The sequence below is a fragment of the Anolis carolinensis genome, unplaced genomic scaffold (assembly GCF_035594765.1).
Source record: "Anolis carolinensis isolate JA03-04 unplaced genomic scaffold, rAnoCar3.1.pri scaffold_10, whole genome shotgun sequence".
Classification (NCBI taxonomy): Eukaryota; Metazoa; Chordata; class Lepidosauria; order Squamata; family Dactyloidae; genus Anolis; species Anolis carolinensis.
Genome location: NW_026943821.1, coordinates 9,100,899 through 9,117,872, shown reverse-complemented (window position 1 = coordinate 9,117,872; position 16,974 = coordinate 9,100,899). Strand labels below are relative to the sequence as shown.

Sequence of the window (16,974 nt, the reverse complement as noted above, 5' to 3'; positions counted from 1 at the left end):
TAAACTGGGGGAATATATCCAAATGGCCAAGTTGACAAATAGTAACAGAGGAGGAAATAATGAGGATTTTGTAAACAAATGGAGGCTGGCACTTCGGTATCTGGAAAAGAAGACAAAGGTAGATTTGATGACTGCCATAAAGGGGATTTAGCAAAAGAAGATACATGGGTAGTTGATGGTTAGTTACGTGATACTTACTGAATCATAGAATCATAGAATAGTAGAGTTGGAAGAGACCTCATGGGCCATCCAGTCCAACCCCCTGCCAAGAAGCAGGAAATCGCATTCAAAGCACACCCGACAGATGGCCATACAGCCTCTGCTTAAAAGCCTCCAAAGAAGGAGCCTCCACCACAGCCCGGGGCAGAGAGTTCCACTGTCGAACAGCTCTCATATAATAATAATAATAATAATAATAATAATAATAATAATAATAATAATAATAATAACAACTTTATTCTTATACCCAGCCCCATTTCCCCAAAGGGACTTGGGGCGGCTTACATGGGGTCATGCCGGGACACAACAATAAAAGCAGAAACAAAACAATAAAACAAATCAATCAACAATAAAACATCAACATCGATAAAAACAGTCATAAAAGGTCAACATACAAAATAAAATGTTAAAATCATGAGTTGAATTCAAGGATCTGGGCCAAGGTGCAAAATATATCGAAGTCATCAGGGAGGAGTGGCTGTACACTACAATGCAAATCTTTATATCTTTCTGCATTTTTTCTTTTTTTATATGTGTGTATTTTATTTTACTTCTTGTTTTTCACTTTCATGAATGTCTGTTATAATTTCTAAAATAATTTTAAAAATTACAAAAAAAAGAGATATTGTAGAATGAGGAAAATGTGAGCTTGTACATTTGGATTGATAAATTAATAATAATTAAAAAAAAACAAAAGAAAGGGGAGATTGGAAATAGGCCAATAGTGGGGTCCAGTGATGGCTTTTTCAACAGCAGTTTGATAACAGCCAATTTAAGGCTGTTTTTACCTATAAAGGCCCCTTGTAAACTGCCACATAAAATCCAGATTATCTACTTTGATTATCTGGCAGTGTAGATTCCGATAATGCAATTCAAAGCAGATAATGTGGATTATCTGCTTTGATAATCTGGATTACTGTATATGGCAATGTAGAAGGGGCAAAAATGTTGGAAAGCATGCATTCTACAAAGTACATCTTCTCCAAAATGACAGTCTTTCAAATACAGTAGAGTCTCACTTATCCAACATAAACCGGCCGGCAGAACGTTGGATAAGCGAATATGTTGGATAATAAGGAGAGATGAAGAAAAAGCCTGTTGAACATCAAAATAGGTTATGATTTTACAAATTAAGCACCAAAACATCATGTTTGTTTGACAGAAAAAGTAGTTCATTACACATTAATGCTATGTAGTAATTACTGTACTTACGAATTTAGCGCCAAAATATCACAATGCATTGAAAACATTGACTACAAAAATGCGTTGGATAATCCAGAACGTTGGATAAGTGAGACTCTACTGTATATGGAACTACAATATACTGTATATACTCGAGTATAAGCCTAGTTTTTCAGCCCTTTTTTTAAGACTGAAAAAGGCCAAATTAGTTTGGTTTCTTACTTTAGCCAACCATTTGCTTTCTATCAATGGTATATAACAGAGCAGATTTTTCACCTTGTGACAGTCATATGGAATTTCAAATTACCAAAGATGAGTCGCCTTCGGGAGAGATAAAGCGGGGTATAAATAAATATTATTATAATCTATCTCTACAAATAATATAAGAGAAAATATGTTTGTGTGTATATGGCTGAGGTGTTCATTTCCACAGACAAGCCCCTGCCTCCACAAACAGCTATAATAATAATAATAATAATAATAATAATAATAATAATAATAATAATAATAATAATATCTTTATTTATATCCTGCTTTTCTTCCTCATGGAACCCAAAGCAGCTTACAACATATTAAAATCACATAAAGAATAATCAGAGTACATGGCAAGCAAATATAAGCATAATACAATACACAGATTAAGAAAAACAACTACAGTATAACTCAGGGGACACCACTGGTCTTCCCTCCAATTACATTGCAGGTTATAAAGAGCACCATAAACATGTCCAAGAGCCCTGCCAATGCCCTCCACAAACTCCATACAGCCCCCCACCCAAGTGAAGGCTATTTCAATTGTAGATTTTCTGTTTTTCCTCCACCACAAACATCCTAAGGCAGGAATGAAGGGGTAGGAGGAAATGGCCATATAAGGAGGTACGAGCAGGCCAGGAACACAGCCGATGGGTTATCACATGGTTTCCCTGAAATCATGTGTTTTGAGAGAAACGAAAGTAATGAAGAAATGTAATACTGCACCACAAATATGCACCAATGGTTTGATATGTGGGCGGTCGTAAACTGAACCCACTGAATTGTATAAATAGACACTCGACCCTGTCTGCGGGGTTCTCCCTTTTCAGCATCTAGTTGTGCGTGGGATGAACCTCTGCAGCTGCAGGAACTCTAGTAAACTGCTTTCTTTGGAAGAAAAAGAAAAAACCTCCAGTTGTCTGTCTCCTACTTCCACTGCGTCCGCACAAGACACACGACAAGCTGAGAAAAGGGGAAGTCTGGCTTCCGCTACATTTTCTGGTGACCCCGACATGATTCCACAATAAGACGGGCCAGGAGATCGGAGACGGATCCCGTTGGCGGGACGGTCCCAACTCGGCGGTGGGGGCCAGAGGCAACTACCGTGAGACGAGAAGGGGCCCCTGAATATTGTAAGACCGGCTGCGGTACTTGCCTCTGATGCCAACGCCGGCCGACGGTGGGAGCCGCAACGACAGCGAGGTTCCAAAGAAACCAGGCAGGGAAAAGGATCCAGGGAAAAAGTCCAGGGGCGAAGGTTGGTCCGACGTCTACAGCAATCTGGCAAGTATAGTGGTTAAATGAGACACTAAGGGAACAGCGCCGGGAGGGACACAAAGGTTCCCAGGGAGATAAAAGGGGTTCTGTCTTGTGATTCCTGACACACACCGTTGAGTGTCCAGGTGCCCAGTCCAAGGCAGTCCCCTCTATTAGGCAGGATGGGAGGCAGTGGGTTCAAATCCACCACCCCATTACAGTGTATGTTAGACAATTTCGGCTCAGTTGCAAGTAGAGCCGTAGAAGGAATTCCCCAGAGAACAAGACTTGTGAGGGTGCCCCAAGACCAAGTCGTGCAGGGCTCATGAGGAGTCGCAACTCCCGGGGAAAGGAAAAAAAAAAACTGTTTGATTTCTTTGTCATGTGTGGGGAATAATGAGTTTCAAGTTCTGCAAGTTTCGTGGTAATATTGAAGTGAAAATGAAAAATGAGTCTATAGATTTACACAAAAAATGTTGAGCACAAATATCTAGAAATGTTTTATTACGGTTGAAAAAATCTGATTCGAAGAGGGTCTGTGTTAGTTTGCTTTTGCTGACAAGCTGCAGAGAGGCGAGAAAAAGGGAGGGAGGCTGTTAAAGTGGCTCAGAAAGTTTTCCTTGTTATTTCTGAGAAACAAAAGCTGTTTTCTTAAAAAGTTTTCTTTTGCACCTGGGCCTCATGCCAAAAAGATAGTGGGAAAATCTTGGCAGACAGTCCAAGGTAAAAAACTCCCTGTCATTCTGGTTAAACTCAGGCGAAATGCCCAGAGAAAGATAATGGAATTCCAGTGGACAGCCAAGGTCAATGAAAGCCGCTGTGAACTAGTGAAGTTTTAAAAATGTAATGTGAATTTAAAAAAAAAAAAAAAGAAAAAGAAAGAAAGAAAATGATGATGTAAATGTGTGTGTATATATATATATATATATATATATATATATATATATATATATATAATATTTTGGGGTTCTGTCTTTCACCTGGATCTTAAATCCTTGCTTTGGACTTATTTTGGGACAACTGGGTGAGAATGTTTCATGAGCTGAGAGAGAGTGTGTGATTTTATCTAAACAACTAACCACTAATCAGAATTCCTGTGGACCTTGTGTGAATGAGATGTATGTGTTGAATTCAAAATGCATAAAGAGTTATAAACAATGTTAGTAGATTTGTTCAGAAGCAATTCGGAAGCTGTAGATTTTTTTTTTTTTGGAAAAAAAAAATGGTCTTAGGCTTGAAAAAAAAAATCCTTGTTTTGAAAGAACAATGCTTCAGTGTTTTTAGAGAACATGGTGATACAACAGATAAGAGCTGGACATCTGCCCAGAAATTGAATCTCAAGGAAAAAAAAAATGAGCCTGAACAAGTGTACTTTTGAAAACTCAAGCCTCTGTGGGCTACTCCCCCTTTTTCCTGTTCTACAGATTTTAAACCCCTTACAGGTTATAGGGAAATGTTGGAGGTTCTTTTTTTTTTTGCAGCACTTTGGAATACAGGTGATCTTGGTGAGTCAAGAAGAAGGAGAAGGAATGTGAATGAATGTTTTGGAAAGGAGAGGACAAGGAGAGGAGTTATTGGTTGTGGAGACTTTGTATGGAAAACTGTCACAAGTTGGCAGTGCAAAAAAATAAATAAATATATATTTATTTTTGGAAAAAAAAATTGATCCCATATTCCTGACACAGAAGGATTAAGAACTGACATTGATTTTTAAATTTTTGATTGACATTTTATTCAAAAAGGGAGCTAGTGCCCAAGTGATAAAAAGTTATCCTTTTGAGAACCAAAGACATGATATAATTGGCTGCATCTCATGTTGCTTCATAATAATTTTGTGAGATTTGGATTCTGAACTTTGTGATTTTGGCCCAACTCTTTCTAAAGGTTACGGAAAGGAAGGACTAGGACTTTTGTAAACGGGACATTAGATCATGCAAATAGGGGCATTTTTTCCATCGCCCCCAGCCTGGATTTTGCCAGATTTGAGAAGCGGCAGGAGGCTTTTCAACGTGTGTTACTAACAAATTTTGAGTTGTTCAACGAGTCGGTGTAAAAGGGGAATTGAGTAAGTTTAACACTGCAGCAGGACTGGAGTGGAAGATTGCATTGCAGCAAGTGGATACACGATTGTTAAATCGTTTGCGGAAAGGAAAAGAAAAAGATGCGGAGAAGAAAGATTTTGTTGGATTTCAAGACAGATGAGTGTGTTGTCAAAGGCACAACCTCTGAGGAGGCCTGCCTTGGATGTGAGCGAAACGACTAGAGAGAGTGCTTCAAGAGCCATACAGCCTGGAAGGATGAGTATTTCCCTCCCCTTCTTTTCCCTCTCATTGTTTTTTGCTACAGGTCCTGAACTCCTGTATGGGATAAACCCAGAAGTCTATGAGACATGTTTATTGAGAGGCCTGGGAGGGCCTATAGGTGTTGCTGAGTGTTAAGGCTGTGATGGAGTGTGGCATCAGGCTGGAGGCTGTAAGGGCTGACCAACTCAACAACATACAATTTTCTATTTTGACCCAACTCTCCTGGATAGGACCTTTTGTAATGGGACATTGCAAATAATTCGGATTTTTGACGGATTTGAGAGACAATGAGGGACTTTTTCATATGCCATCTAACAACCTTGCTTTTTAAGCCAAAAGGAGGATATAGCACGGAGACAATGTGACAAAGAATAAAATAAGTTAACCATTGCAGCAGGACCAGAGTAAAAAGGATTACTGCAGATCGCGAAAGAAGGCCCATGGAGGAATCATTTCTCAAGAGGCCATGGAGGGGTCGTTTGGGAGCTGAATAGTGGCCTACCTGCCCCACCCGTGGAGAGACAAGGGATTTCAACAAGATTGGCTGAGACAAAAGTGATGCCGAACAGGATGATCGACAGATGGGTAATCCGTTCCCCCTCCCCCATTCTCTCTCACTGTCTTCCTGCTTTTTTTTCAGCTTTTTTGGACTCCTGTTCCTAAATTGGAGATCCATAAGGCATTGTTACTGAGAGGCCTGTTTTCCAAAATGGAGATCCATAAGGCATTATTACTGGAAGGCCTGTTTTGGAATCCAAAACCCGTAGGAGTTTAAGTCTACCCCACGCCACACATACTGGGTATGACAGCTAAAGCCCTGTGAGAGATGGAGATTTTCTTTACAGACTTTTCTTTACACAGAGACAATTCTTGGAGACTAGAGACTTGATTGGACAAAGAGACTTTCTTCAAATTAACTGAACATTATTCCTTTGATCAAGGAAGAGGAAACACACCCCCAGTTTGACTTTATGCCAAAGACTGAAAAGACCTGAAAGTTGGACATGCATGTGAATGGCCACCTCTGGCCATAGCAACAAATCCATCATCGGAAGAAGCCAAATGACTGGGCTAGATCAGAATTCTACTGTGGACTATGTCCTTTCTAAAACCTGATTAATATTTTTAATCCTCATGTGTTGTTTACCTCTGGTGATGAAACTATGTACAAATGCTATTCTGCGCTCATTTTCCACTGAAAAGATAGCTTGGCTGCAAGCTAGAAGGGATTGGAGGGACCCATAAGTCTGCTCATTTAGTTTGCTTCAGCTTTTGTATACACGCTTCGCAAAAAAAAAAATGGGGGAATAAGGCAGGAATGAAGGGGTAGGAGGAAATGGCCATATAAGGAGGTACGAGCAGGCCAGGAACACAGCCGATGGGTTATCACATGGTTTCCCTGAAATCATGTGTTTTGAGAGAAACGAAAGTAATGAAGAAATGTAATACTGCACCACAAATATGCACCAATGGTTTGATATGTGGGCGGTTGTAAACTGAACCCACTGAATTGTATAAATAGACACTCGACCCTGTCTGCGGGGTTCTCCCTTTTCAGCATCTAGTTGTGCGTGGGATGAACCTCTGCAGCTGCAGGAACTCTAGTAAACTGCTTTCTTTGGAAGAAAAAGAAAAAACCTCCAGTTGTCTGTCTCCTACTTCCACTGCGTCCGCACAAGACACACGACAAGCTGAGAAAAGGGGAAGTCTGGCTTCCGCTACAATCCCAGTGTTTCTTACTCGTTCCATTGGTGTGGAATTTGCACCCCCCACTGCCTCTCCCTTAACCCTTTCCTATTCTTTTCTATGGCAGACATTAAACAGAGGAATTGATCAGCAACTGAATATACTAGAAAGGTTTGGAGAGAATTCACCATGATTTATAGCAGTTGTAGGTATTGGGATGTATAGTTCGCCTGCACTCTGAACTCCACTAAAGATAGCATTGGACCAAACTTGGCACACAGAGTTCACATGACTAGCAAAACATACTGGAGGTCTTCACCTTGATTTGGGGGAGTTGTAGTTCACCTACATCCAGAGAGCACTGTGAACCCAAACACAAATGGATCTGGACCCAACTTGGCACACATATCTGATATGCCAAAATTTGATTACTGGAGGGGTTTGGGGAGAACCAACTATTCTTTCTGGGAGTTGTAGTTCCCCCACAACCAGGGAAACTCTGACCTCCAGTGATGATGAACCTGGTCCAAACTTGGCACACAGAACTCCATGACTAATAACCTACTGGAGGGCTTTGAGGGAATTGACTCACCATAGTGGAAGTTGTAGTTTAACCTGCAGCCAAAGAGCACACTGAACCCCACTGATGATGCATCTAGAACAAACTTGCCCAACATCACAAACTTTAAGTACTGGCATGATGTGAGTTGTAGTTCACCCACAACCTTATGCATTTTGTACTGATGAAGGTGTATTGGGAAAATATAATACTTGTATTGGAAACTATATATTGAATGTAATCACATTAAAAGGTAGGGATAGGAAAAATGTAATTGTGTGCCTATAGCCAAAAATACAATCTGCTCAGCAAATAACTGTCTTCCCATAGCAAAGACCAAGGTTCACCCTAAGTGCCAGAGACATATGTTAAGTGTCAACAAGAATAGATAAGCTAATGGACAAGAGACAAATTAAGGCTTTTTGGGATGTCAAGATAAGACCTGGCGCCATGGAGGAATACTAATTACTCTCTCTGACAAGCTAAGGTAGGGAGGAAATTCCTTAATTAATGGAGGACGAGGGGGAGCCCTAAAAGCTGAGATGAGAATTCCAGAGATAAGGCTAATGGAGGGTCAGAGGTCTTGAAAGTAGTCTATATTTTAGGAAAATGCAAAAATAGCTTTTTAGTAAGTGCAAAGTAAGACTTTTTTGACACTAATTGGTGATGGATAATGCCTAGATGACGTAGTAGATGGAGGGAAAAGGGACCTGTGATTCTTTGTTCCGGTACCTTCGCTTTCCTGATTACAGGGGAAGTTCTTTTCTTATTTGCTTATTCTCTCTGGCCACTGAGAATAAACATCATTTTTTTCTACAGTCACCGGAACTCTCTTTGTCTCATTTCTTCAAACCTTTGTCTGCCATTTCAGTACAAAAAAAATGACTTTTTCAAATAACATAGGCAATGTTGGGTACCCACGCTAGCAATAAATAAAGATGACCAGAATACCTCAGAAATACAGAGTTGACTCACATTATTGGTTGCCACAAGTCTCTGGTAGGTGGATCCAGCACTGTGGTTGGTCATGATCTCGCAGATCCTGCCCACATTGGCCCACTCCACGCGTTCGCCGTTGTACTGGACAATGGCCATGAACATGGAGACCAGGTTCTTGATCAGCCAGAGGCTGTCTTTGAGGCCTTCGAGAGGCAAACAGGAACGGAAGTCTTGGTCCAGCTTGTCCAACTGCCCAGAACGCACCAGCTCCTCCACTGCAGAGAAGGCCTCGGTTACCGCATCAAGACACTAAAAGGAGAGCAAGTCAAAAAACTCATATCGAGCCCAAGATGGTTTTTCCTTCCATTTTTTGGCTGGGATGATGCCTAAAACCATTACCCCTCCCAAATCCACATCGCCATTGCAACATTTAATAGATTAAAATTGGAACAAGTCTGCACCAGCAATATCAGAGTGTAGTACTAGTTAAGGCATTATTGGTTGCCACAACCAATAATGTGGTAGTGGAAGATGTGGAAGTGATGAGGAACTGAAAAACATGGATTTTTAGACATATATTGTATACACATTAGAAGCAGTGAAATGTAGAAAAAAACATGCTCTCTCTGTACCAGGCACAAAGGAAGTGCAAAGGCTCTGTGTAAATGTACAAGCTGGGAGAAGGGGGCCCCGTTATCTATACATTCCATTTAGAGGGAGAGCAGACTTTTGACAGGACAAGAGTGGCCTCTTGATGGATCTCTCTTTTTGGTGTTTGTGACTTGCTACAAGCTTTTAAGAGTGCTTAGATAGAAAAATGCTGATTGTGCATATTTATGTCCATGTATGTAAGCATGTGAAGTGACATACTAATGACGAGATGTATGTAGAAGCATGTTCTTTGTCTGAAAATGTATAAAAGGCAAGTCAACACCTTGATCGGGCGCTGGTTTGCTTTTTGGAAGAAATTCCACTTCCAGAGACTCAGCTAAATATAATAAACCGGACTTTATGGCCTCTCAAAAGGATCTCTTTTGGCATTATCTCTCTCGTCATCTACAACAGAAAAACATCCGGCAGTTTGCTTTTGCCTAAACCTACTGGGAAAGGTAACATTTTGTATTCTACTAACAGAGTGCAAACTACATTCAGGACCGGCCCGAGGAAATTTAAACGGGTACGCAAATATTTTTTTGCACCCCCTCCCCTGCGCCGCAGGAGGCGTGGCCAGGACTGGCCCCGCCTCCCGTGCCCTAACCCTGCCTCCCACGCCAGGTGGCCCCGCCTCCCGCGGGGCGCGCCCTGGCGCAGCCAAGCTGCGGTAGGAGTTCTTACAGGCTGCAGCCTGAAAGGACTCCCGCTGCAGCGGGCGCGCGCCGTGGGAGGCGTGGCCAGTCCCGCCTCCTGCAGGGTGTGCCCTGGCTTGGCTGCACCATGGCGCGCCCCGCGGGAGGCGGGGCCAGACCTGGCCACGCCTCCGCGTCACACGGCCCCGCCTCCGCCAGGTGTGGCCCCGCCTCCCAGGGGCTCAATAGCGCCCCTGGGAAGGTGGCGCCCAACGCGGGGGCGTGGCCAGCGTGCTGTGTTGGGCCGGGCCTGACTACATTTGCACTTGAAACTCAGACCTCTTTAGCTGTGGACAACGAGGGAAGTTCAGAGTAAGAGAGAAAAATAAGCAGTAGGAAGGCAGATGATTGACTGGGACTGTCCCTGCAAACTGGAATGCATACTTTTCTACCAGGCATGGACAAACTTCGGCCTCCAAGGTGTTTTGGACCTGAACTCCCACAATCCCTAACAGTTTACCAGCTGATAGAAATTGTGGGAGTTGAAGTCCAAAAAACCTAGAATGCTGAAGTTTGCCCATGCCTGTCTTATACCAACAGCCACTAGCAAAAATTAGGAACACCAGCATCCCTTGGCAGAGAAGATTAAAAATCTTATAAAACTGGAATTCTCAGGATTCCATACTACTGAAGCATGGTAGTTCAGGTGGTGTTGAACTACATATATTCTGCATTTACTTCTACCATGTAGAATTGTAGATGTGCCCTTAGTTTTCTATCTCATGGCTATAGAAGTTCAATTGTGGGCTGTGGCGCAGGCTGTTGAGCAACCAGCTGCAGCCAGCTGCAATGAATCACTCTGACCAGGAGGTCATGAGTTCGAGGCCAGCTCGGAGCCCCGTGTTTGTCTTGTCTTTGTTCTATGTTAAAGGCATTGAATGTTTGCCTTATATGTGTAATGTGATCCGCCCTGAGTCCCCTTTGGGGTGAGAAGGGCGGAATATAAATACTGTAAATAAATAAATAAATAAAATTGTTCAAAATACTGTATATACTCGAGTATAAGCCAACCCAAATATAAGCCGAGGCACCTAATTTTACCACAAAAACTGGGAAAACTTATTGACTCGAGTATAAGATGAGGGTGGAAAATGAAGCAACTACAGGTCAAATTCAAAAATAAAAATAGATATTAATAAAATTGCATTATTTGAGGCATCAGTACTTTAAATGTTTTTCAATATTTATATAAAACTGTAATTTAAGATAATAATAATACTTTAATAAGACTGTCCAATTCTGAATACCTATATACTCAAGTATAAGACGACCTGAATAGAAGCCGGCCAGGACCCTCACTCGAGTATAAGCCGAGGGGAGCTTTTTCAGCCCTAAAAAAGGGCTGAAAAACTAGGCTTATACTCGAATATATACAGTAGTTCAGATTACTATTAGTCTACAGCAGAGCTTGATAGACTGTCTCCAAGGAAAAGCTTGCAATGCCATTCCTTTCAATCACAGTGCAATAGATTGAATTTTGGTATTAATTTTAGTTTTAAATGTTTATTTTAATTGTATATTTTAAGGCATTGAATTGTTGCCTATCTATAAGCCTCCTTGAGTCCCTTTCGGGGTTGAGAAAGGCGGGATACAAATATAGTAAATAAATAAATAAAACACCTATAACTGCCACTCTAAATCTCCAAAAAGCACAATTAGCTATCCAAACTGGTGTTCGTTTTTTTTAAAAAAATCCAACCTGTTTGGAGCCACTGATCACTGGGTTTGAAAGACTTGCTGCAACAACCTGGAAAAATGGGAGAAGGTTAAGGAAACAGTGATGAAACTAGGAAGCTTTGAATTCAACTCATTATTTACTGTATTTAAAATATTATTATTATTATTATTATTATTATTATTATTATTATTTTAAGAATTATTGTAAATAGTGCTACACAAAATTATACAAACATTCAGAACATTTTCCATTGGTAACACATGTTTACATTGTTCCCCCTCCCCTCCCCGGAAGCAGTTTACACATTTTGCTTTATTTATTACGATTGTTCGATCATGGGGATAATCTTGTTTAATTCCTTACACTTACATTTCCACTTTATTCTGTAAATTAAGCCTTTCCACTTTGCCTCACATGGCTTTCTGATTTGGCCCATTCTAGAGTAACTTTTCCTTTTGCTAATGTAGTCTTGGAGGAGGTTATCTGCTAAATATTTATAGTAAAGGTAACAACAATAACAACAACAACAACAACAATACCTTATACAAAAAGATCCAGCAAAAGAAGCAGCACCAGGAAACTACAGGCCAATAACGTGTCTGCCCACTATGTTTAAATTACTGACTGGCATCATAGCTGACAGAATTCAAGACTATCTTGAAGAAAAAAGCATCTTGCCAAATGAACAGAAAGGCAACAAACGGAGAAGCAGGGGCACAAAAGACCAGTTATTGATTGACAAAATGATTCTGGAGAACTGTAAAAGCCGAAAAGCTAATCTTCACATGAAGTGGATTGACTACAAAAAGGCCTTTGACTCACTCCCACACAGCTGGATCATCAAGTGCCTGGACACCATCGGGATCAGTTAAAACGTTGGCACCTTTATTGAAAATATGATGGAGCACTGGAAAACTGAACTGTTCGTTGGAAATGAAAGCTATGGACTTGTCAACATCAGAAGAGGAATTTTCCAGGGAGACTCATTGTCCCCTCATTATTTTCATTATTGCCATGATCCCTCTGTCAACAATCTTACAAAAAACAAATCTCGGCTATCAAACATCTAAAAAATCTCACAAAATTTTGCATCTGATGTACATGGATGACCTGAAACTATATGGGAAAACAGAAACTGAAATCCAGTCTCTGACTAACACTGTCTGAATTTTTAGCAGTGATATCAGCATGGAGTTTGGTTTGGACAAATGTTTGACAGTGGCATTGAAGAAGGGAAAAATCATTGAAAGTGGGGGCATAAATATGCCTAATGGCCAAATGATCAAGTGTCACCAGCCAGAGGCCTATAAATATCTAGGCATATTACAGCTGGACAACATCAAGCATGAACATGTGAAAACTGTGGTCAGCAAAGAATACACACAAAGGGTCAGAAAAATTCTCAAAAGCAAGCTCAATGGAGGCAACACCATCAAGGCCATAAACACCTTGGCCATACCTGTCATAAGATATACTGCTGGCATCATAAACTGGACACAGATGGAACTGGACAATTTGGACAGAAAAACAAGAAAACACATGACCATTCATCATTCCCTGCACCCTCGCAGTGATGTTGACCGGCTATATCTGCCTAGAAGATCAGGTGGCAGATGACTCTTACAAGTAAAACAAGCAGTCAAAGAAGAAGAACATGCCCTGGCAGAATATGTAAAGCAAAGTGAAGAACCTGCTTTGCTTGAAGTCAAAAATCAGAAACTCTTCAAAGCACAGCAGACAAAAATCCAGTACAAGAAAACCGCACTACAAACTAGAGCTGACAGCTGGCACAAGAAAACACCGCATGGAACGTTTCTTGACAAAATTGAAGGAAAAGCTGATAAGGAGAAGACCTGGCTATGGCTTACAAATGGGACACTGGAGAAGGAGACAGAAGGCCTGATCCTTGCAGCCCAGGAGCAAGACATCAGAACAAATGCAATTAAGCCCAAGATTGAAAAATCAGCTGATGACCCAAACTGCAGACTGTGCAAGGAAGCCGACGAAACCATTGATCATCAGCTGCTGTCAGAAAATCGCACAGACAGACTACAAACAGAGGCACAACTATATGGCCCAAATGATTCATTGGAACTTATGCCTCAAGTAAATATATAAATAAATAAATAAGTACCACCTCCCAGGAGTAAAGAACTGGTGGGATCACAAACCTGCAAAGGTCGTGGAAAATGAACACACAAAAATACTGTGGGACTTCCAAATCCAGACTGATAAAAGTTCTGGAACACAACACACCAGACATCACAGTCATGGAAAAGAAAAAGGTTTGGATTATTGATGTCGCCATCCCAGAAGACAGTCACATTGACGAAAAACAACAGGAAAAACTCAGCCACTATCAGGACCTCAAGATTGAACTTCAAAGACTCTGGCAGAAACCGGTACAGATGGTCCCGGGGTGATCGGCACATTGGGTGCCGTGCCAAAAGATCTCAGCCGGCATTTGGAAACAATAAACATTGCCAAAATTACCATCTGCGAACTGCAAAAGGCCACCCTACTGGGATCTGCGCGCATCATCCGAAAATACATCACACAGTTCTAGACACTTGGGAAGTGTTCAACTTGTGATTTTGCGATATGAAATTCAGCATATCTATCTTGTTTGCTGTGTCATACAACATAATAACAATAATAATAACAACTACAGTAGAGTCTCACTTATCCAACATAAACGGGCCGGCAGAACGTTGGATAAGCGAATATGTTGGATAATAAGGAGAGATTAAGAAAAAGCCTATTAAACATCAAAATAGGTTATGATTTTATAAATTAAGCACCAAAACATCATGTTATACAACAAATTTGACAGAAAACATAGTTCAATACGCAGTAATGTTATGTTGTAATTACTGTATTTACAAATTTAGCACCAAAATATCACGATATATTGAAAACATTGACTACAAAAATGCGTTGGATAATCCAGAATGTTGGATAAGCAAGTGTTGGATAAGTGAGACTCTACTGTACTTTAGTTTTATACCCTGACTCCATCTCCCCACAGGGACTAGGGGCGGCTAACATGGACCCAAGCCCAGATAACCACAGGTAAAGATTTTCCCCTTACATTAAGTCCAGTTCTGTCCAACTTTGGGGGTTGGTGCTCATCTCCATTTTTAAGCCAAAGAGCCGGCATTGTCCATAGACACCTCCAAGGTCATGTGGCCGGCATGACTGCACGGAGCGCCGTTACCTTCCCACCGGAGCGGTACCTATTGATCTACTCACATTAGCATGTTTTCGAACTGCTAGGTTGGCAAGAGCTGAAGCTAACAGTGGCCACTCACGCCGCTCCTGGAGTTTGAACCTGGGACCTTTCGGTCTCCAGCTCAGTGCTTTAACACACTTCGCCACCGGGACTCCTTCTATATATATATATTAGCTGTGCCTGGCCACGCGTTGCTGTGGCGTTGTCTGGTGGTGTTGATGAAAACTTGTTGAGTTAGTGGTGGTATTGAATGTCTGTTGTATGGTTGTCTTTATGTTGAGTATACATTTGGTTGTTTGTGTACTGTGAAAGTGGTGAGGGTAGATGGGGTCTATGTCCCTGTGTAGTATTGCATAGTATTTATACGTTGTCCATGTGTTGTGAATGCTTGGATTGTGTCCTGCTGCATAGTAGAAAGGGTTGGGCTGGATGGCCCTTAGGGGTCTCTCCAAACTCTTGGAGTCTATGCTTCTATCATCATCATCATCATCATCATCATCATCATCATCATCATCATCATGTAGAGGCTGGATGGCCATCTGTCAGGAGTGCTTGGATTGTGTCCTCCTGCATGGTAGAAGGAAGTTGATCTGGATGATCGTTAGGGGTCAACTCCAAACCTTAGGATTGTATGATGCCATTTCTATATATAGAGAGAGAGGGGGGGGGGGGGGAGAGAGAGACCGCCTCCGGTGGCTCAGTGTGTTAAAGCACTGAAAGGTCCCTTTACCTTTACTATACACACACACACACACACCTCTTGCTTCAATGCCAACAGACCATCTGAAGATACCAGCCACAGATGCAGGCAAAACATCAGGAGAAAATGATGCCGGAACATGGCCATGCAGCCAGAAAACTCACAGTGATTCCGCCATAAAAGCCTTCAACAACACCTTTGGGGAATTGGTTTTAGTCCATCAAATGGACCATCCTTGAACACATAATCATTTGACCCCTGAATAAGTTTTCACCTTATGGTAACCTTTGAAATCCAGCTGGGCTCGGACAGGGGCGGAAGATGCGACAGCACCAAAGACTAAATGCGGAAACTGAAACAGATAGAAAGGGGAAAAATAAGTCTACCAACTTCGCTTGCCTTTTGATGCTTCACTTTTCAACAACTCGCTCCTTCAAGCTTTGCAACATTATGTTTGGAGCCAGATGCAGGTGCAGATATACTGTACAAGAAAATGCAGTGTAGCATAAACATAATACAAGATAACATAAGACTACGGTCCAAAAGAATGGTCAGGCATTAAGCCCCGAAGTCTTTACCTTGAGACGGAACCAAGCTGCTAAGGAGCCCGGATAGGACCCTCCAAAGCAAATCCAGGTGTTATTTGGCGTCAGCTTGTATTTTTTGGTGATAAACTGGTGGAAGGAAACAAGGTCGGACAAACTGTACAAAGACAAGAAAGCAAGATTTTACACACCACGTTTGGATTTTTTGAAATTAGGATGCAGTTAAACACAAAATACGTAGTTGGTGAAAAGTTTGAGCAGTTGGAAAATGAGATATATTTTGCACCGAGGAGAAATAATTGGACATTTATAACTATGAAAAGGACCCTTGGTGAGATTTTATGTGAATCTTGCAGTCAAGGTGATCAATTGCAACATTCACATTGATCTGTTTGAGGCAAGTGTGAATGTTGCAATTGATCCCCTCGACTAGCATTGGATAGCCTTGCAGCTTCAATGTTTGGCTGCTTCCAGTCTGGAGGAATCTTTTGTTGGGAGGCGGTTAGCTGGCCCTGATCTGGCTCCCAGTATTAAAAAAAACCCTCTAAAATCAGGACAGTAAGTAAAGAACAACACTCAAACAATGAGGGCCAGCTAGCACTTCCCAACAAAGGATTCCCCCAGGCAGGAAGCAGCCAGGTTTTGAAGCTGCGAGGCTATTCAATGCTAACCAAGGTGAGCGACTGCAACATTCACACTTGCCTCAAACAGACAAGAGTATTTTCTCCCGTCCTGGACATCATTCCACAAATATATAAACCCCATTTCTAACAAACCTTACAATCTTTGAGGATGTCTGCCATAGAGTGGGTGAAACGCCAGGAGACAATGCTTCTAGAACATGGCCATACAGGCCGCAAAACTCACAGCAACCCAGTAATTCCGGCCATGAAAGACTTCAATAATACAGTTCTTTGGGATCACTGTGGGGTATGTTATTACACAAGCAATGCCAGATATTCTGGGAAAACAGCTGCTTTCTGCATCCAACAAGGGTGACCATAATCCCCTTCTCCCCACAATATAAGATCTTTTGGAAAGCCACCAATAATAATAATAACAATAACAATAATAAT

The 16,974-nt window shown here is 41.5% G+C and overlaps 1 protein-coding gene across 1 annotated transcript in view; it reads right to left on the bottom strand.

Moving 5' to 3' along the window:
- Positions 1-16,974, bottom strand: part of prss16 (serine protease 16) — a 41,395-nt gene that overhangs the window by 12,772 nt on the left and 11,649 nt on the right. Inside the window, exons 5-8 of the mRNA XM_003222855.4 lie at positions 15,932-16,055; positions 15,628-15,705; positions 11,443-11,490; positions 8,434-8,706 (exon numbers count right to left, since the gene is read on the bottom strand). Coding sequence (XP_003222903.2) covers positions 8,434-8,706; positions 11,443-11,490; positions 15,628-15,705; positions 15,932-16,055 — 523 coding nt within the window. The remainder of the gene's footprint in view (positions 1-8,433; positions 8,707-11,442; positions 11,491-15,627; positions 15,706-15,931; positions 16,056-16,974) is intronic.